The 22,217-nt window shown below is 43.5% G+C and overlaps 2 protein-coding genes across 2 annotated transcripts in view; one reads left to right on the forward strand and one right to left on the reverse strand.

Moving 5' to 3' along the window:
- Window positions 1-22,217, reverse strand: part of INPP4B (inositol polyphosphate-4-phosphatase type II B) — a 508,181-nt gene that overhangs the window by 305,581 nt on the left and 180,383 nt on the right. Inside the window, exon 6 of the mRNA XM_050946302.1 lies at window positions 21,958-22,002. Coding sequence (XP_050802259.1) covers window positions 21,958-22,002 — 45 coding nt within the window. The remainder of the gene's footprint in view (window positions 1-21,957; window positions 22,003-22,217) is intronic.
- LOC127047809 (uncharacterized) lies at window positions 4,676-7,062 on the forward strand. Its single transcript, XM_050946617.1, has 2 exons — window positions 4,676-5,294; window positions 6,247-7,062. The coding sequence occupies exons 1-2, from the start codon at window positions 4,919-4,921 to the stop codon at window positions 6,816-6,818; spliced, it is 948 nt and encodes a 315-aa protein (XP_050802574.1). The 5' UTR covers window positions 4,676-4,918; the 3' UTR covers window positions 6,819-7,062.

The following is a 22,217-nucleotide window of genomic DNA, read 5'->3' on the forward strand; positions in this document are numbered from 1 at the left end:
GCAGGAAGCGGAGCACCGTGGTTGGGACATGGCAGAGTGGAGCGGACTGGGGCCGGGCTGCTCCACTTCCCACCACTGCTGGTGAGTGCCTGTCAGGGGGCCGGGAGTCGGGGGGTGGACAAGGGTTGGAGCAATCAGGCAACAGCAGAGTTGAGTAGGGGGTGGGGTCCTGGGGGTGATTAGGGATGGGGGTCTCTGGAGGGGACAGTCAGGGAACAAGGAAGGGTGGGGTGGGAGAAGCAAGTTTGATATAACATGGTCTCACCTATAACGCAGTGAGATTTTTTGCCTCTCGAGGACAGTATTATATCGGGGTAGAGGTGTATTGTGACTTGTCAAGTGCTACACTACCTCATACTGTTGCCTGCTACTGATGCTACATTGGGATCTTAGGTTAAGCAGCGTGCCACACAGTTCAATCTTGGAAGCCATGCTTATTTATGGTGCTAAGCTGTGTTAGCAGCAAGGGAACATCTGGGGTCCAGTGACCGAGGCATCTTTTTCTGGCCATTGTGTTCCAGCTGCAATGATGCATCACAGTGACTTGCTCCAGCTGTTCTGACAGTGCAGTTTACAACTGGGGTGCTGCACCATCTAGTACAGGAGTTGGCAAACTTTTTGGCCTGAGGCCACATCTGGGAATAGAAATTGTATGATGGGCCATGAATGCTCACAAAATTGGGGTTGGAGTGTGGGCTCTGGTTGGGGGTGTGAGCTCCAGGATGGGGCCAGAAATGAGGAGTTCAGGGTGCTGGAGGGGGCTCCAGGCTGGAGTGGGGGAGTGTGTGAGGGCTCCGGCTGGGGGTGCAGGCGCTGGGGTGGGGCTGAGGATGAGGAGTTTGGGGTGCAGGAGGGTGCTCTGGGCTGGGACAGAGGGGTTCAGAGGGCAGATGGGGGGGTCAGGGCTAGGGTAGAGGGTAGAGTTGCAGGCTCCAGCTGTAGGTGTGGGCTCCGAGGTGTGGGCTCTGAGGTGTGGCTGGGGATGAGGGGTTTGGGGTGCAGGAGGGTGCTCCAGGCTGAGACCATGGGTTTTGGAGGGCAGGAGGGGGATCAGGACTGGGGCAGGGGGTTGGGGCATGGGGAGAGGTTCAGGGGTGCAAGCTCCGGGCGGCATTTACCTCAAGCGGCTCCCAGAAGCAGCAGCATATCCCTTCTCCAGCTCCTACGTGGAGGCACGGCCAGGCGGCTCTGCATGCTGCCCCGTCCACAGGCACCACCCCTGCAGCTCCCCTTAGAGCGTTGGAGAGGGCCATTGTAGCGGGACCTTTGGAGTGCCTAGAAGCCAGAGGAGGTCCATGCTGCTGCTTCCGGGAGATGTGTGGAGCGGCCCCCTGACCCTGCTTCCTGGCTGGAGTGCTGGAGCAGGGCCATGCCACTGCTTTCGGGAGCTGCATGGAGCGGCCCTCAATGCTGTGCCCTGGCTGAAGCACCAGAACGGGACAAGCCTCTGACCCCACTCCCCAGCAAGAGTTCAAGGGCCAGCTTAAAATGGCTGGCGAGCTGGATCTGGCTGGTAAGCCAGAGTTTGCCCACCCCTGATCTAGTACTTGCTGGTGCTGCATGTTCTGCTGCTTTTTTTTTGCTTTGTTTTTTCGGATGGAGGGGTCATTTATATGACCAGACTCTTCCCTTCTAGCATGGATCTCTGCCTCTATCATTGGCCTGCTGTGCAGTCTCTGCAGTACTAAGTACAATGCACAATTCCTTCTGTGCACAGTGTGTACGCAAGTCTACTTCCTACCTGCAGGTATGCCACTTATCCTCTTATGCTCTCTAAAATGCTGATGTAAGTTAGGTCATAATTTTGTTCGAAATAAGGCCATCACTTCAAACTGTAAAATGGAGAATATGGTGTACTAGGATAAATGCTCTAAATTCAGTCCACTTAGAAAACTACTGGTGTGTTTATGCAAATCATTTTAGTAGAGCCATATGCTCTGTAAACAAAATAAAATAAATAAAACAATTTCATTCTTATAAAGAAAGTATCTTCACACTCCTGTTGGGCACCTGAAGAGAATGTGTGTATCAGCATAAGGAAATCTAAAATGCTAGATCACGACTTAAATAGTGTTAGTAAAGCACAACTTAAGTGGTCGGTTTAGATTTTTTTTTAATTGTCCTCACTTTCTGTCCCTACATTATAAAGTGGCTGGCATCACTACTAATGACACTCTTGTTCTGCCCTGGAGAGGACTTCATTTCACTGGAAGAACAACTGGGAGAGGAGAAAGATTATGTAAAAGTGATTATAGGCTTACGAAAGCACTGTATACATTAACATAAAAATGGATTTACACACAGATATTCCAAAATTGTAACTGATTTGGCACATGTTGATATTTTAGTGCAGAAGTAATCTTTTTCTTTCTCAACAGCCAAATTTCTTGGGTAAGGTAAACTCAAGGTCCAGATTTCAGAGAAAATAATAAAAAATAGCAATAATGATAATAGTAAGTTAAAAAAAGATTTCAAGATCCATTCAAAAGCATCTAGCAGTCTAGATTTGGCCTGCAGTCCACCTATTGACCATCCCAGCTTTAGTGATATCATAATAGAGCAATTGTTTTCAACATGCGGTCTGCACACCTCTGGGGATCCACAAACTATATCTAAGATTTCCAAAGTGGTCCACATCTCCATTTGATATTTTTTAGGGGTCCACAAATGAAAAAAGGTTGAAAATCACTCTACTAGAACTTAAACTCTTAGAAAGTGGAAGTTAAGGTATCATTGCCCCTTCACTTTTCTTTTTTTTAATACTTATCTATATCTATCTCATCAGAAGACTACTGTAGTGAAAGCCCAAGCTCACAAGAATTCTGTTCACAGATTTCCCATTACACTGAACACAGAGTGACTGCAGGATCTAGTGCTGAATGAGAAGCAGAGAAAAAGCAGATAGGACACTCATAGTAAACTTTCACCTTTTACTTCATTGTTTTTTATACCATAGGCTTCTGTAGTCATTTATTTTAGGTTTTCCAATTATAAAGTATTCTACTGGCACAGTCATTTAGGCTGAAAGCAAGAAATGAAAGGAGGCTGACCACCATTGCCAAAAGAGGAAATAAACTGTATATTAAAATAAGAGCTCCAACTAATTTCCAGGTTGGAAACTTTTTAGCAGTGTGTGCTGTCCACAATATCCAACTTTGGTACACTGGCACCATTCTTCTGCATAAACAATTATATACCAGTAGCAATCAACTAAGCAGGTGGTATTTCATTTCACTCTGAATGCACAACAACATTATAACCAGGACCGCCCGGGGGGGGGCAACTGGGGCAATTTGCCCCAGGCCCCCACGAGAATCTCTGAGGCTCCCCCTTGCCTCCACTTTCGCCTTCCCCCATCCACCAGCGCCTCAGCGTGCTGTGTCCAGGAGCAGCCCTGGACAGAGCTAAAGCTCCTCCCACTCAGAGCCGCGTGGGAAGGGGGCGGGATTGTGAGCTGGAGCCAAGCAGCAGGAGCTCAGGTCCCGCCAGAGCCACGCAGCTGCAGCGCTGTCCAGGACGCGGCATGCTGTGGCTCCAGGAGATGGGGGAGGTGGGGGTAAGTGGCATGGTAAGGGGGCCGGGGCGGTTGGATAAGGGGCAGGGAGTCCTGGGGATAGTCAGGGACAGGGAGGAGGCAAAGGTTCAGGGGTGGGGGCAGTCAGGGGATGGGGAGTTGGATCATGGGCGTTCCAACGGTCTGTCAGGACTTGGCGGGGAGGTGCGGATAGGGGTCTGGGCAGTCAGGGGACAGGGAGCGGGGGGGGGGTTGGTGGAGGGTGGGGTCCTGGGGTGGTGGTCGGGGGGATCTGAGTGCGACCCCCCCCTTATAAATTAAAAACACTTTTTAATATATTTAATGCTATTATAAATGCTGGAGGCAAAGCAGGGTTTGAGGTGGAGGACAGCTCGGGACCTCCAGTAATAACCTCGTGAACCCCTGCGGGGTCCCAACCCCCACTTTGAGAACCCCTGGGTTAATTTAAATTTAGCACCCTGTGTCCATTCACATGCATGTGCTATTTTGAGCATTTCAGTTTTCACAACATAGGCTCATCCCAGATTCTGGAACAAGCTGAAATGCTCAGTTCGTGGAGTATGTACATAAGCTATACTAAAGACAAACCCACAGTAACCATCTCCAGTTTGTGAGGAAACAGATAAATTCATGGAGGTTAAGTCCATTAATGGCTATTAGCCAGGATGGGTAAGGAATGGTGTCCTAGCCTCTGTCTGTCAGAGGATGGAGATGGATGGCAGGAGAGAGATCACTTGATCATTAACTGTTAGGTTCACTCCCTCTGGGGCACTTGGCATTGGCCACTGTCAGTAGACAGGATACGGGGCTGGATGGACCTTTGGTGTGACCCAGGCCTTGTCTACACCACAAAGTTGCAGTGCTGGTGAGGGGGTTACAGCGCTGTAACTTAGGAGGTGTACACACCTGCAGGGCATTACCAATGCTGCAACTCCCTGTTTGCAGCGCTGGCCGTACACCCGGTCGAACCTCGGGTCTAGAGGATCCAGCGCTGGATCACCAGCGCTGGTCATCAGGTGTAGACACTCACCAGCGTTTTTGTTGACCTCCGTGGAATAAGCAGGTATCCCAGCATACCTGAGGAAGCCTCTCTGGTAATCAAGCAAACTCCACTGCCCTGTGCTCACCTGTGCTCACCTGACCCCTCCTTTAAATGCCCCAGGAAATTTAAAAATCCCCTTCCTGTTTGCTCAGCCAGGTGTGGAGTGCAATTAATCTATCAATCACTCAGCGACCATACCTCCATACACCAAACGAGCCCCAGCATGGACCAATGCAGAGCTGCAGGACCTCATTAGTGTGTGGGGAGAAGAGGCTGTGCAAACACAGCTGCACTCCAGAAGGAGAAATTATGATACGTATGGTCAGATATCGCAGTCCTTGATGAGAAGGGGCCATGAACGAGACGCCTTGCAGTGCAGAGTAAAAATTAAGGAGCTGAGGAGTGCGTACTGCAAAGCCCGTGAGGGAAATTGCCGCTCAGGAGCTGCCCCCACAACCTGCAGGTTTTACAAGGAGCTGGATGCCATACTTGGGTATGACCCCACCGCGAATCCTAGGAGCACGATGGAGAGTTCAAAGCAGGGAGAAGTGGGGGATGGTGTAGAGGACGGAGACAGTGAGGCTACTGGCGTGGAGGGAGACACCCCAGAGTCCCAGGACACATGCAGCCAGGATCTCTTCTCCAGCCCGGAGGAGGCTAGCCAGTCGCAGCAGCTGGAAGCTGATGGTGAGGAGGAAGCTGAGGATCGTGCTTGTGGTAAGCAGATTTCAATGTTTTGGGAGAGGAGGATTTTGGTTATGGCTGCCTGCATGCATGCCTAAACGTGGAATAGCCCATTGATTTGATCTATCCTTCCCCGCGGTTTGCTCTGGTGTCCCCCGAACCCCCTCTCCAAGCAGGTATCCTTCCCCGTGGTTTGCTCTGGTGTTCCCCACCCCCCCTCCAAGCAGGCATCCAGCCCCGCAGTGTGCTGCCGTGTTCCCCACCCCCCCTTCCAAGCAGGCATCCAGTCCCGCGGTGTGCTGCCGTGTTCCCCACCCCACCTCCAAGCAGGCATCCAGCCCCGCGGTGTGCTGCCATGTTCCCCAGCCACCCTCCAAGCAGGCATCCAGCCCCGCGGTGTGCTGCCATGTTCCCCAGCCACCCTCCAAGCAGGCATCCAGTCCCGCGGTGTGCTGCCGTGTTCCCCACCCCACCTCCAAGCAGGCATCCAGCCCCGCGGTGTGCTGCCATGTTCCCCAGCCACCCTCCAAGCAGGCATCCAGCCCCGTGGTGTGCTGCCGTGTTCCCCAGCCACCCTCCCAGCACGGAGGCAGCCACGCGGTGTGCAGGCATCCAGCACCGCATTTCCACCCCCCCCCCTCAGTATCAGGACGGGTTGAAAGCGGACCAAAAAAAACCCCAACCCCCCAAGCACCTAGCTCACCACCTTCCTGTTCACTACTGTCTCTTCTTCAGGACACCAGCTACACCCTGTACCCACTGCTGATAAACCCCAGCGACCCAGTGGTCAATTCCCACTCCCAAGGGGTAATTTTTGCTAAAAACACTCACTCCATTGCTCGCCATGACTTAGCTTGCTTGCCCTCTCTGTGTTATGTGAGGTACGTGAGAAGGATGCTACCTAAAGTCTCAAAAGTCCTTCAAAATTTGATAATAAACAATGATGCCTCTGTGTATTACATGTTTCTATCTCTCTGTTTTCTAGGGACCTTAACTACTGCAGCTGTATCACCGCCCTCACGTAGGTTGCAGAACTTGAGATGCAATCCTAGGAAATCAAAAGAGGAATTGATCAAGTCTGTTCTGAGCCACTACAACAGGGAAAGTAGGAAGACAGAGGAATGGAGAAGCAGTGTACAGGAGTGGAGAAAGACTGTACATGAATGGAAGCAAACAGAAAGCAGGAGAAAGGAATTGTGTAGGCAAACAGAAAGCAGGAGAAAGGAATTGTCTGCCAAAAAAACAACAAAGCAGATGATAAGCCTCCTGTCTCGCCAAACTGAGTCTTTCGAGTCTCTTGTAGCCATGCAGACAAATATGTACCGTGCTAACCCACAGCCCTCCCAAAGCCCTCTTCCTTGTCACCCTGTATATTCACAAAACAACTTTCTCCAGCAGCCAGTTCCTTATTATCCCCAGCTGCCCCCAACACCTATAAGATCACCTACTAGCCCTGATAACTATAATTCTTACCCTGTTCACTCCACCCCCATCATTCTGCAGCATAGTAATGCTGAAGTGCAACAGACAGTGAATATTGATCAAAATAGGACATAGTAAAACCTGTAAATGTACTGTCAACCACCTCTACCCCCTTGCATGTTTTGTACTGTATGTTGAATAAAGTTTTTTTTTTCTATTTCTTTCACTACGTTTTATTGCTGCTGGAAGTGGTAAATAATACACAATGAGGTAGAGCAAAGCACATCAAATGCATAAAACATTACTGCTGGCTCTCAGCATCAAATTGCTCCCTTAAAGCATCCCTAATCCTTGAAGCCCTTTCCTGGGCCTCCCTATTAGCCCTGCTCTCTGGCTGAGCAAACTCATTCTCCAGGCGTCTAACCTCGGAGGTCCATTCCTCACTGAATCTTTCACCCTTCCCTTCACAAATATTATGGAGGGTGCAGCACGCGGATATAACAGCGGTGATGCTGCCTTCCATCAAATCTAGCTTCCCATAAAGACACCTCCAGCGAGCTTTCAAACGGCCAAAAGCACACTCCCCAGTCATTCTGCACCGGCTCAGCCTGTAGTTGAACCGGTCCTTGCTCCTGTCAAGCTTCCCTGTATATGGTTTCATGAGCCATGGCATTAAGGGGTAAGCGGAGTCTCCAAGGATCACAGTGGGCATTTCCACGTCCCCTACTGTGATCTTGCGGTCTGGGAAAAAAGTCCCGGCCCTCAGCCTCCTGAACAGGGCACTGTTCCAAAATATGCGTGCATCGTGCACCTTTCCAGGCCATCCTGAGTAAATGTCAGTGAAACGCCCACGGTGATCCACAAGCGCTTGCAGAACCACAGAGAAATAACCCTTGCGATTAACATACTCTGATGCCAGGTGGGGTGGTAACAGAATAGGAATATGAGTCCCATCTATTGCCCCTTCACAGTTAGGGAACCCCATTTCTGCAAAGCCATCTACAATGTCCTGCACGTTCCCAAGACACACGGTTCTTCTTAGCAGGGTGCGATTAATGGCCCTGTAAACTTGCATCAGCACCATTCCAACAGTAGACTTCCCCACTCCAAACTGATTCGCCACCGATCTGAAGCAGTCTGGAGTTGCCAGCTTCCAGATTGCAATAGCCACCCATTTCTCCACTGGCAGGGCAGCTCTAAATCTCGTGTCCCTGTGCCGCAGGGTAGGGGCGAGCTCAGTACACAGTGCCATGAAAGTGGCTTTTCTCATCCGAAAGTTCTGCAGCCACTGCTAGTCATCCCAGGATTGCAGGACGATTTGATCCCACCACTGAGTGCTAGTTTCCTGAGCCCAAACGTGCCGGTCCAGGGAGCTGAGCACGTCTGTTACTGCCACAAGCAATGTACTGTCTTCACAGTGAGGCAATTCAATATCATCGTCTGACTCACTGTCACTCACTATCACTCACTTTTTGCAGGTGAAGGAATAGCTCCACTGCCAAGCGCGATGTGCTGGCAACATTCATCAATAAGGTCGTCAGTTGCTGAGGATCCATTTTTAAAAAAATTCGCAGAAAAAGCGCTGTACAGTCACAATGCTGCCACACTGCTCAGCATGTGTAACAAAGCACCGCTGGGCATTGGAACAGGAACAGGAAGCGGAAAGACAATCACACTTCCTTCCCCTTCCCACAAGCCACAGCGCCGATATGGGACGAGGTGCTCTGTGGGATAGCCGCCCACAATGCACCACTCCCAACAGCGCTGCAGCGTGGCCACATCTAACATCACTTGCAGCGCTGGTTGCTGTAAGTGTGGCCACTCTGCAGCGCTGGCCCTATACAGCTGTACTAACACAGCTGTAACAACCAGCGCTGCAAAATTGCAGATGTAGACATACCCTCAGTATGGCCATTCTTATGTTCTTATGTTCTAACCTAAATGAACTCAAAGTTATGGAGACAGATATGAGTTAAGGAAGCCAGAAGAGTATCAGAAACTTGACTGGATGGGCTCAAGCATTTGGTCACTAGCTGAGGTGGTTCAAAAGTTTTGGAATTTTTTAAGCAGAATTTTTTTTTGTTTCTTTAAACAATCAAACAGCAAGCAGCAAATATTTGGCCACATACTTCTGAAACCACAAACCATGTTCAGGTTTTGGCAGACTAATTTCAGCTTTTAAATAAAAAAAAAATTTTTTTGAAGGAAAGCAGACATTGTCAGTGACATTTTTCTGCTTTTTAAAAACCCCTAGTTTTCAATCCAAAAAAACTGTTCGTCCAACCCTTTTAATGAGCTTTAGTGCCTTTCAGCACTAGCTGATACTGAGAACCAGTGATACCTTGTAAAGGTGACTTGAAAAGAAGTTCTCTCAAAACTGGGTATGTGCCGAGATGAGGAAGGTTTTTAAATGTTTATTTTTCCCAGGGACACCGGGGGAGGGGGGAAAAAGGGAGGGAGTGGGGCAATTTGCCCCAGGCCCCGCAGGGGCCCCCACAATAATATAGTATTCTATAGTATTGCAACTTTTTTTATGGAAGGGCCCCCCAAAATTGCTTTGCCCCAGGCCCCCTGAATCCTCTGGGCTGCCTGATTATAACACAATACACTCTTTCAATAAGCACTGTTGAAAAAAGTTCTGAGGAAGCCACTAGTCTGAATTCCTTGGATGGAAAGAAAATTATTTCCTGAGAGCAATTCTCTAATAAGGAAAGAAATAGTTTATACACAGTTCGTCTCTTCCCTCATCCCCATGTCTATGTCATCTCATCATCATCATATATTTTAGGTTTGCAAAAGGAAGTAGATTATTTCCCAAAATAAAGCAACCAGAAATAAACAACACATAACCTAAGTAGTGTATTAAATTCCTTTCATTTGGAGGGCACAGGCACCTTTCTTCAAGAAAATGAGATGTCCTACTTGATATCTTTTAGATTGTGAGCTCTTCGGCATAGAGACTGTATATTTGTACAGCACCTCACACAGTGGGTTCAGACCTGATTGGCCTCTAGGTGCTACAACAATATAGATGTTGTTAAAAATTACAACAGTATTACAAAGGTGACCACAATGAGGAAGTCATGCACCTCAGAGCTAATCACAATTAAGATTGCTCTTTAGCAGCTTCCGAATAAATACATTGGCAATAACATTGCAGATTGCTGTACGCTCTCTTACAGACCTCTGTGTACCCTATATGGAGCAATTGTAGCAAGCGTCAGAGAGGGGACAAAGATGTGATGAGACGCTGGTAATATACTAAAACAGCATCTAAAAATGAAAAGGTAGACCAACATTGGAGCAACTAAATTATTATAACAAAGGCTGATATTCGAGTATACACCCAAAAACCCTTTAAGATCAATCTGACTGAAGAGAGTCATGTTTCTTTTCTTATAAACTTTAATTTACAGGAATCAGAGCTTTATAGAGGGTAAGCCAACTGACTCAGTTTTGATCAGTTCCACAAACAATACTTGAAAGATTTTCCAAGAGAAATCAATGAGGTAAAGTTTTAACATTACAGCTCGCCTCCTCTCCACTCCTTTGTGTGTGAAGTAATCAGAAAATGTCAGAGGACTTTCAAACAGGGTATTATTATTTATTTAATATCTATTTATTATTTGTCCTGAAGTGACACCCTCAGACGCTCAATCAGGATTAGGGACCAGCTGAGTTAGTTAGGAGCCATGAAAACATCAAAGATAAAAGAGTTGTAGATCTAAAAACAGGACCAGGTGCAGAAACCAAGGTGTGAGGAAAAGTAAAATATCAGTGCTGCCACTATGTCAGAGCTCACTCCTTTGCTAAAAGAGCTCTTTGACATGTCTAAAGCAGGGTAAAATGGAGAACACCTCCAGGTCAGAGAAAATTATGGAAAGATATACCGTACTTTTAATCAAGAGAGAAAATGGAATTCTGTAATCCAGGTCAATCACTTTTAGCCATTTGATAATTACATTTCCAAACCAGCACTTACTTGATAGGAAGCTGCGGAGTAATCTGCATGCAGATAATGGTTAAAGGAGAAGAGAGCCCACCTTGAACACTTGTCAGAGAGGTGGGTGTTCTAGATCAACAGCTAAATGAGTGATTGAAATAAGAGGTGCTGCTCTACTTTACGGCAGTTAGAGATTAAGCCATTTTGGATATTAAATAGAAACAGAAATTTTGTAGCACAGGAGCTGCAAGAGGTAACAGTGTCAACTCTTCATTAGGAGAAAGAGGAGATCAGACTATGAGGGGGAAGGGAAAGACTATACATAACACCAACGAACTACAGAGATCCCAGAAAGGTAAAATAAAGAGTTTTAGGAAAGGTGCAATCAAAGAGTGATAAGGTGAGAGCTCTAGAGGATCCACTCACTTTACTGGAAGAGTCTTGTGCAACACTAGTAATTCAGTCTGCAGGACCCATATTCCAAACACCCTTCAGAAGTGAGCTATATCCCCTATCCTCTTCAACTGAGGGAGTACCTCTCAACCAGCAGAACTGTCTGGATACAAAGACAGTCTTTTCTGAGGAAGACCAGCCAGAGGATTAAGCAATAATCAACACCTATTGGATGACAAATGGCACACTGCTGGTAGCTCTAGCAAAACAGTGTAAAGGTAATTTTGAAATAACCCTATTTAAAATAGTTTATATTCTGAAACTTTCAGGACCTTCTTGGTCAACAATCTGTTCATCTCTTCAAAACTAATGAAACTGTCCGAAAGGGTATTGTTCCAAATTGTCATCTCATGTATTGTTGTAGCTGACATTTTAAAACTGATCAGAAAGGGAGAGACACTAATCACCTTCCACAGACGGAAAGACACTGAGCTTTACTGCGACACAAACAACATAGTTTGATCCTGGTAACCTTCATGGAATGTCATTTCTAGCTGAAGTCCTTTAAAAGGTCAAAGAAAACACTGTTCATGCTGGAATACTGACCATTCTTAAAATTGCTTCATTACTATAGTGTCTGTTATCTTATGTAACTAAAGAATGACCCTTTTCCTTTTCAAAAGAATCACTGAAATAATATTTAATTGACCTGAACTCACTAGAACAATGACATTTATAGTTAAGAATAAAAAAAGGCTTTCATTTGTCTCCTTTTACAGGGAGTTACTTCCAGGTTTTGAGACAGTTTACTTATGATGCATCTGCTCCTAATGAAGTTTATAGCAAAGGATGCATTGATCTCAATGAGAGTGAATTCAGATCTCCACATAGCCAACATTGCTAATATGTTACTATAGAGATCTCATACTCTAGTACTTGACCGCTTTGAAAACAATTCTGTTGCAACCTCTGGCAAGTAAAATAGTTAGTTCCATGTATATGAAGATCCAAGAGCCACCACTATAGTAGAAATTTCAAAATAGTGCCTGTATCCTCTTCTGATAATGCCAAGCAGGTTTATTTTTTAAAGCAAGCCCTGCCTATGCAGTGGTCTCATCTGAGATGCTTATCTTCCCCCTACCATTAGGTCACACTTAGAGTTATCAGGAAGAGCAAATGGTTTCCAACCAGTTGAAAGATAAGCCTGACTACAGAAGCATAGCCTGACATTTTAGAAACAATGTTAGCTGGGATTTTGTGGCTGTTACTCATCTGAAATTTCCAAATCTTCCAGGCCCTGAAGATGAATCTCACTTTTCAGATCAGAGCTCATATTGCAGGACTCACATTTCAAATCCAACATAAGTACATATTTAACTAAAGTGGTGAAAAGAAAAACATCTAAATAATGTAAAGTTAAAATTATTCCCCTTTTGATTTGACTTTTATGCCCATATACAAAGATTTCAAGTCAGCCTTGAGAAGTATCTTAATGCACTATTGCAACCCTTTCAGTAGGCATGTTTAGAGATATATTTTAACACTATATGGTAACACATTTTTAAAAATAGTTACATTTGTAACATAATTATGGGGCTTGAGAGACCCCAGCATTACTGGAACATGGCAGCAGGTGCCCTATTAATAACATATGAGATAAAGCATGTGAAAGCCTATTAGGTAATACATCCTGCAAATAGAGTCCAGGAGACTCTGAGAGGCCAAATAGCACATTGTGAGGAGAGGGCCTTACTGGCCTGAAAGACTATCGTTAACTAATGAGGGGAAAGATGTAACAGGGGTAGGGCGCTAGAAAAAGTAGAAAGTCAAAGGCAGCAGGAATTGAGAGAAGTGCTGAAAGAAGTTGGAGCATCTTCATCTACCTGTTTCCCTCAACTGCCCACCTGAAGAGGAGGCATTGTAAATATCCCTGTGGGAGGGAGAGAAAGATCTTCTTTTGGCTTCCTGTATGGCTTAGGCCTGGCTGCTCTGCAGCTTCAAAATACTATACATTTCTTCTGTCTGGTGAGAACAGCAAGGACTGCAAGGGCATGAGTCAGCAGCAGAGGAGAAAACTGGAAGAGATTTCAGTCAACTCTGCCACAGAAGCCAGAATACTTCAACTCTAAAGCAGCCTTAGTGTAACTATAACTGCTTTTTAAATATTTGAACAAAACCAGCTTGATATTGTAGTACTACTAACTCTACTGTATTGTGATGCAGAACGTGCAGCTTTCAAGGTGAGAACTGTTGCTTTAAAGGCCAGCAGCAGCGGGACCTAGCAGTGGGTTTCCAATTCTTATAGGTGTAGGATGGGAGTAGCCAGAAAAACTGCACCCCCTGCAGATATTTTTCAGGAGAATGATGAAGGCGGGAGTAGGCTTGTCTTGTCCCTGACTCTGAACAGGTGGGATGGGGAATAGCCAACCAGTCACTTCCTGAAGAGTCTGGCTCGGAGCCAAAAAAGAATACTTGGGGAAGGAGAGGGTTGGCAGGGATAGTGTACCAGCCCTCCCATTCAAAAGATCGCTGAAGGCTAGGAGTTCTTGAAGCTTCCTGTGAATAGTGTAGGAGTAGCTCATGCTGGTTTGGCTGGCTTCTATTTGGGTCAGGAGTACCGATAAGGATCTTTATATTCTTCTATTGGAGAAAAGCCCTGGGGCCATCTTAAGAGAGTACGCTTAAAACTCCTTACCAGAGTGTGTGTGTAAGATAAAAGTGGGAAGAGTACAGAGTTAGGAAATGGGGAACACAAGAGAGGGAGGGGAGAAGGAGGATTCAAAATTTAGGGACAGTAGGAAAAGAAAGAGGAAAGGAAAAAAGCATAATGAAGTGGAAAAGGAAAACAACAAATGTAAGAGGAACCAAGTAAATATATAAAAAATGTTAATTAACAGAAAAGATACATGCAAAATAATTTAATAAATAACCAAATTTTAGAAGATTATTTTGAAAATGTGCTGTGGGGACAGAAATTTGCATAGCCCTAGCCCTGTGTATGTCATGTCCCTCACCTGACTGGTTTGTTTGTTTGTTTAAGCTGAACAAAATTATCCATCCTGGTTCTTTCCAGTTATTTTTCTGGAGGTTGCACCTGCGGGGATGGGGTGTCTGGAGTTACTTCTGATTTATATTCATGGAAGTGCAATCAGAATTAATGTGTTTCAATGGCAAGCGTTCGCTGACTTGATCCTGAAAACAAAAGAACAACCCAGGGGTTTCAAGAGAGTACTTGGTTATCATCTTCACAACTTAAAGTCGCTGTTTCATACCTGAACTGAGCCCACTGGCTGTGTTCTTATATATTATTTTTTATATCAAGAATTAAAATTTGAATTTTCATATTTACCTGAAATAATCATCTTAAACCAACATATATTCATATGTTAGAATCACAAAAATTGAAGAGAGAGACACATAGGCACTTTTGAAAATTGTACCCTAAGTAACTTAAGAGCCTAAGCCTCATTTTCAAAAGTATCTCAGGCACTTAAGAGACTATGGGGAAAAATTTCCAAAACTGCTGTACACAGCAAGCAGAAACCCATGGCATCAACTCTCAGAGCTTGGGTCTACAGACCTGGGCTCACACTACAGCACTAAAAAAAAGCTAGGCAGACATTGTGGCTCAGGCTGGAGCTTGGGCTCAGAAGCCTGGGGAGGGAGCCAGGTGGCCTGAGCCACAATATCTTCACAGCTATTTTTAGCACTGTAGCACCAGTTCAAGTCTGTAGATCCAGGCTTTGAGACTCAAAGCTGCGGGTTTCTGTTTACAGTATAGAGGTAGCCTAAGAGTCAAATGTATTTAGGCACCTAAAGATGCAGATAGGCAACTAGTGGGATTTTAAAAATAAGCATCTAAGCATGAAATCAATAGGAGTCAGGCACCTAACCTGCTATTAGGCACTTGTGAATATCCTGCTAGACACCTATCTGCATCTTTAGGTGCCTAAAAACCTTTGTAAAGCTGTCCCTAAGTAACAAAGGTGCTTAAATCCCATTGACTTTTTAAAAGTTTTAGGCTCCCGAGTGCCTAAATCATTTTTGAAAATGGGACTTAAGTAAAATTTTCAAAAGAACTCAACATTTATAGTTAAGGATTATGGGGAATATGTAAAGCAACAAAAAAAATGCAGAAAAGAATGTCAAAGAGAAGCTGGTTTTACTGAAAAAGTGTAACAATCTTTTTTATACAAGACAAAAAAGAAAAGCTCTTTCCTAGCCTCCTCCTACTTTCCCCTTTACATTTGCACAGTTCTGTCAGTATTCATTCCTATTATCTGCTGCATCACTCCAGAACAATGGTGATAAACCCCCTTCTCTTAAAATGGTTAAATCGCAGCAGAGCCCTTTCAACTATTATAGTTTTTCCAAATTCAGATAGCCACAAATTCGTCTCTGAACAGATTAGCTTTAGCTATTCACAATGTATCCTTATGTATGAATTTATTCCAAAACATGTAAGCAAATCTATGTAGTAAAGACTTTATGCTCCTGGGTTTAGGATAAAAGTTTTCCTCATTCATAGCCCTGTTTTATTCACATTTGTGTTTACAAAACTGTCACATACTGTATGCCTGGACTGCACAAATTAGTTCAGGGGGAAATGATTCATACAAGAAGCAATAGCTTTTGGCAAACCAATGGAAAACAGGTTGAGCTTATAGCACAAATGGAAGATGAGTCCTTCAAAACAGTCTGCTCTTGATTCTGCTACTCCTGGTGCCCAAAAAGGCAGCTGCCTCTCACATCCTCTGCTGTTGATACCAGTCTGTCAGTCATGTCTCTCTTTCCCGCACACAGGTTCACCACATGCTATGACCCACTGCAGAGCACATGAGCATTATTGTGCTCAACAGGAAGCCTGGGCTGACAAATACCAATTACACAGAAAGGTTGGTGTGGGGTCTTTATCCCTATAACGTACATGGAATTTGAGTTTACACAAATCATAACAATGTAATGAACAGAACCCCAAGGTAGTTCCAATTTTCCAAATATCTTTAAGTAACAACAGACACCATACAAGGTGAAAACATTTTCTGTGAGCAGCTCTATCAACAATTAGACATGCTTACTGAGATGACAGCTAATTAGCTAAAAAGAAACAAGCAGGAGTAATGCTACATTGGATAGAAGATGGGATTTGACAAAAGAACAATTCCTTACTTACATTTCAAATCTGTTACAGAAGGTGATGTTTCAGCACCTCCAGTACTCCAGACTAGGACTCTTAGGTCAGTTTTTCTTATCACAAGTGACAGGCAGAAGCCTTAATCAGACAAAAATAAATGAACAGAGCATCTAGGCTGATGTAGTTAGGAGAGTGGAGGAGACCCAGGAGAAGTGGGGGTGGGGCAATTTGTAAAGAGTGAGATGTATATGCCAGAGAAGAGTTATGCAGAGCCTTAAAGATGAAAGCAAAATATGTAAAAGCCAATTCATTGATACAACTCCAGTTGCTCACACAGCTCCAGTGATGGATGATGACTAATTTGTAGCATTGGAGTGGTGCAAAGCAGGCAAAATATCTGGTGTGGTCCAGCTGATTTTAATCATGCCACAGATGCAGAGCAGCCACAATAATTCTCTACTCTGGGACAGTATGTGGCAGATGAAATTCAGGAAGACTGTTTTCCTTTTGCAGAAATTTGGGAGGAAGGAGCTGTAGAGCTTAACTGGGTTTACAATGGGAAACAAGCTTTAACTTTAGCTATGGAGAGGCGAACATCACTCAAGAAATATCTTTTAACCACCCACCCCATAAAAAAAAAAAGCTGCTAGAGAAGAGAGAAGCCTACAGCATGCCCTGAAGGTCAACAAGAGTGGAGTATGCTCCGTAGCTAATGACTTTTTTTTTTTAATGGAAAATGTTCTATCACTGTCTTGTCCGCTTTTCTTATCCACTTCATCCTCTGCTTTGTTCCTTCCTTCCTTGTTCTGTTTTCTCTTTTGCTCTAAAAGTAAATGCCAACAGCACTAGATAGTCAAACTTCTGAAGACTGCAGTGGGGATCAACAAAATCACCAACTCCTTGGATCACATACCTTAGTAATTGAATAAAATTTTAACACTGGGAAGAATCAGTAAGAGTCCACATTTTTTAAAAAGCAGTTGAAAAGGAAACTCTAGAAGAGGCCAATCCCTAATAGTCCTGATCCACTGTTTATTGATGTCCACAGAAAAAGTCTCACTGAATTCAATGGGTGTTGGATCAGTCACATACTTATTTCCTCCCTTCTTGCTCTTCCTTTGCTCTGTTCTTGTCCCCCACTCAGTTCTCTGCATTGAATTTCATGTGCTTCTTCTTGCATTGCTCACAGGACTTCAGAAAACAAGATGTTAATACATTCCACTCTTCTGCCAGCAAACAGAACAGAGCAGCGTGACTAGGAAAGCCAAACAGCAAGGTGAGTTTAAAAAGTAAAGACTCAAGAAACCTAAGCTTCAAAAAATGGACATATCAGAAACGGTCTTCCAAGACTCTCAAGACCAGAGACGCTTGTTTAATGGAGGCTCTAATAAACTGCAGATCCCAAAATAATGAACATTAGAGAATCATGCAATCTTAATGAAATATTTGATTTATTTGCATTAGGCTATTATAAATCACAGTCAATCACTCCCAGATGTTCTGAATTGTGAAGGGTTTTAGCCTCATGACTCCAATTAATAACAGTTTCAGCAGGGCTAAGAAACCTAGTGGAAATCTTTGAAAATTTACAAGTCATTGTTTAACCCCGATCAGTATAACTATTTGTTTAATATACAGCATGCAGGATCTTTGCTGCTGTACAGGAGTGCAATGTCTGTACAGCACTGATGTTCAGTGTCATTATTTTAAAAGGCAGTGAGCCACGAAACTCCTAAGGGCACAAGCCAAGTACCTGAAAAAGCACTGGATGTGTATTAGGCAATACTCAAATAGTACAAAAGGAATATTTTATATTTTAATTGCTAGTGACAATCATTTGTGAAAGTTATTTACTGTATTACTCACCATTAATGACACAGGACCTGCAAAATTACACCTAAATGATAGTAACTGCACAATATCATTTCTTTACATTTTAGAATTTTAAAAAGTGTATTTATTAACACATATAAACTAACCTATGCATACACACATATCTATAATACTTATACATTTTCTTTAGAGTCTAGATCCTAGGTGACTGATATCTTACATATAAAATAAATTAGATTAGAAAGACAGGCCATTACTTTAGGCCCAAACTAACAAATTTTACAGTTATGATCTTTTAGAGTTTCTCTTCTAGATTCAAGTGCCAAATTCAGAGGCAAGTTTAAGCAAGTCTATGAAAGTTTACAGGGACTTAAGTGGATGTAACATAATTTCTTCCAGTTTCCTCATTATATTTATTACATCAACTTACACTCCCTTGGGCCTGGTCTACACTGGGGGGCGGTGTCAATGTAAGATATGCAACTTCAGCTACGGGAATACCGTAGCTGAAGTTGAAGTATCTTATTCCAACTTACCTCCCATCTTCATGGCGTGGGATCGATGTCTGCGGCTTCCCCATCGACTCCGCTACCGCCGCTCGCTCCAGTGGAGTTCTGGAGTCGACGGGGAGCGCGTTCGGGGATTGATATATCGCATCTAGATGAGACGCGATATATCGATCTCCGATAAATCAATCGCTACCCGCCAATACAGCGGGTAGTCTGGACGGGAGTTACGCTTCTTTAGAGTCACAGGGAGAAACTGGGAAGTAATATATACATTGGACCTCTTATACTAATAGACTCATTACACTAACTTAGACTTCTTTAGACCTACTTACAGAATTCTACCAATGTCTAAGGTAGCATAAGACAGTGTAAAGTATACTGCTTTAATGAACTTACTTCTGGCTCCTTAATGTGTTTACTTCACCAGTTTATCCTGCTTTAGACATTGATAGTGGGTGTAAGTAACTCAAAGGGAGTCAGTCTAACTGAGCATGAGGGAATCTAATTTGGAGTAGGGAGGTTAACTTAAATAACAAAAAAATCAGTTGTCACTAAAGACCCAATCCTGCAAGGGTCTCTGTGTTGTCAACTATCACTGGGTAGGTAAGGCCATCCTCAACAACATAGGGCTTTGCACTTTTGTGTGCCATTGCTGGTTGAGCAGCGGCAATTGACTAATAAAATGTATTCCTAGAGCTGCAGTGATATAATTCATAATGCTGCTGAATGAACCAGGAAATTTCAGTCACCATTAGAAACCACATACCAGAGTTCTGCTCAATGTGGGACCCAAAGGAGGGGTGTAAGCAACTGTGGGTCTTGAACACTGATTCCTAGGGCTCTTTAGATCCAGCATGTTTCAACCTGCCACCCAGGAACCTGCTAACTGTTGTCAAAATAGGAGCTGAACTGAGACAGATGTCCCCAGTCCCGAGAGCTGACTGGCAGAACACTGGGGATCTTGATTGGTCCACAGCCCTTATTTATACTCAGCACAGGAACAGGAAGCTGTCCATGCAGTGGAATCCACCTTGCTCTGGACTGTGTACCTTGTGCTTCCTGCTTCCCTGGCTTGACTTCCTGGTATCCCAACCAGACCTGACTCAGGTTATTTATCTGTGGTTCTGCTCTCAAGTTGTCTCCTGCTTCTGATCTCCTGGTAACCTGACCCAGCCTGCCTCCTCAAACTTGACTCTCAGTTTGCCCTCTTGCCAGTCTCTGATTCTGACCTCTTGGTATCTGATCTAGCCTGACTCGTGACTCCTGCTTTGACCACTAGGGAAGACCACCCACGTCCTGGTAGTGACAAGAGATAGAAAAAATAGGCTTTACACTACTTTTATATCTCCACTCACTGATCCTCAAGCCAGCTGGGAGCAGATTCACATTCTGTAGCAATGTCTGCTGTAATCTGCACCCACCTCCAACAGCTACCCAACGGCTGATCTGAGACCTGGGTATCATTGGAGCACAGCAATACTCTGGCCATGCCTCATTTTCCATTGTCATGTCCCATATAATATGTGCTGTGAGGCTGGATAGCATAGGGAAATCTACAGCAGTTCTTTATCATCAACACAATCATGTTATCAGTTATGGTTGCACCAAAGGGCCAAATAGGAACAGGGTTTCATTTTGCTAGGCACTGTTTAAACATCAAGAAAAAAACAGTCCCTGCACTCAAGAGGTTACAATCTAAAATGCACAATTGGCAAAGGATTGGTCTACATACAGTTTTTGTACCACTTCAGCTATATCAGTTTAGAAACCAGCATAACTGAAGCAATACAACTCCCCAGTATAATTGCATCCATACTAGGAAATCCTATCACTTTAACTATGCCAGTTTCAAAATTTATATGGATATAGCAATATAAAAACTGTACGTAAACAAGCCCAAAGGGTAGGGCAAAGGGACATAACGTACCAGCAGAGTGAGCAGAATAATGGTCAGTAAGCATCACAGTAGCACCATGATTTTTTCATAGTTTTTTGTTATTTAAATCCTTTGGGTGGGGTTTACTGAGGAAGCGGTTAACTAAACACAAAGACAAAGGCAGAGAGCTGGGCAAGAGGGATAGGACAGTGGAGAAGAGGGAGGAGGAAGGAAGGTGATGATCGTGGAGGACAGGTGGCATAAGGCTCTATGCCACTAGAGCGTTTTTTATGCAAGGGGAAATTATTAGCCATCTGAAGTGGGACAAGGTAGATATAACAGAACTGAGGATCTGGCAGTAGAAAAAACAAACAGTTTTCCATTTTCCGCATAGGATACTATATATACCAGAAAGGAAAATGTAATGTATAATTAAAATATATGTTAATATTATTTCATACATGTATATTTACTGTGATGGATCACATTGACGAGTATTTATCACTCTTCAGGTTTCCTCACTATATACATACACTATGTCAAATGCATTTTGTCTGATTATATCAATAAAAAACTAAAAATAAGGTAGCTGATTAGTTTTAATTATTTCAGAAAATACTATATATTGTCTTCGGATTGCACAATGTCAAAGTTTTATTATTACATCTGTGTGTCCTTCCTGTACAGTATGGAGAAAAATGAAGGCCTAAAGCTAGGAATTATTTAGATTCCAGAGATGTCGTATGTTCCAGTTACACTTAGTACCCTGCACAACTATTTTTCTTCATCTTTTGAAAAATAAAAATAAAAAGCGTCTTTCTAAATGACACTTTTGTTAATGCTACAAATATTATGGAATTTTATGAAACCATGGGAAGATAGTTTTTTGTTTCTTTCTGTTTGTAATGATTTTCTATATGGGAAAATTGAGAAAGATAACAGACAATATGGAAAAAAAGAGAAATTGAAGAGATTGAAAATCTATCAGACTTCAAAGTGCGAAATAATTTAATTTAAATGCTTTCCACTAACAAACATCAAGTTAACAATGAGGAAACATCTTCAGCCAATTAGTCTGCTTGACCGACTGAACTCTTCTAACTATATTATATAGTGTGTGTGATATGTACTAACAGAACACCTTCTGAAACAGACTGCTCTCCTGTAAATGCACTAGATTAGAGTAAAGAGAAAGATTGATATTAACCTTTCCCAACAAACGAATAGTTGTGCTTTTAACTAAATATATACATTATACAAAGGTACAGTATTATAGCCCAATAAAATATATAGCTGCCCATAGTTTAAACATAGGGATTTTCAATTCCTTAGCCCAGAATATGTAATATTTTATAAAGCATTATGGGCCATACCATAGAACTGATATAAAATGAAGTAGCTCTACTTAAGTCAATGGCACTACAGCAATTTACATCAGCTGAGAATCTAGCCCCAATATTTCCAGCACAGGCACACAATATCTACTACACACAGGAGTCAATTTTTTTAAAACTAGTATGCAATATTATAGACACAGAATATGTCCATACAATCCATTCTGTACAGGAATCAAAACTATGTCTTACCAAGGACAAACTCCAGCTTTGACTCATTCGCAATCCTCTGGATACCTTTTAATATTAAAAAAAAAATAAGTTAGAAAATATGTAAATTCTAGTTTCATATACTGTAATCTTAACTTGAGGGAAACGGCTCAAGCAACCGTGCATTGCTCAACCTCCACAGAAGGTAACTGGAAAATGGCTGCAATATTGATGAATGATATACTGTAACTGCCTCCTGTTGCCACTGAGCATTACTAAAGAAAGGCTCAAACAGAAGGGGC

The sequence above is a fragment of the Gopherus flavomarginatus genome, chromosome 3 (genome assembly GCF_025201925.1).
Source record: "Gopherus flavomarginatus isolate rGopFla2 chromosome 3, rGopFla2.mat.asm, whole genome shotgun sequence".
Taxonomy (NCBI): Eukaryota; Metazoa; Chordata; order Testudines; family Testudinidae; genus Gopherus; species Gopherus flavomarginatus.

What these genes read in the sequence shown, in the direction of transcription:
- LOC127047809 (XM_050946617.1), top strand. Translation starts at nt 4,919, where the DNA reads ATGAGAAGGGGCCATGAACGAGACGCCTTGCAGTGCAGAGTAAAAATT. An exon ending in AGCTGAGGATCGTGCTTGTG is followed by an intron (nt 5,295 to 6,246) that starts GTAAGCAGATTT and finishes TCTGTTTTCTAG; the next exon opens with GGACCTTAACTACTGCAGCT.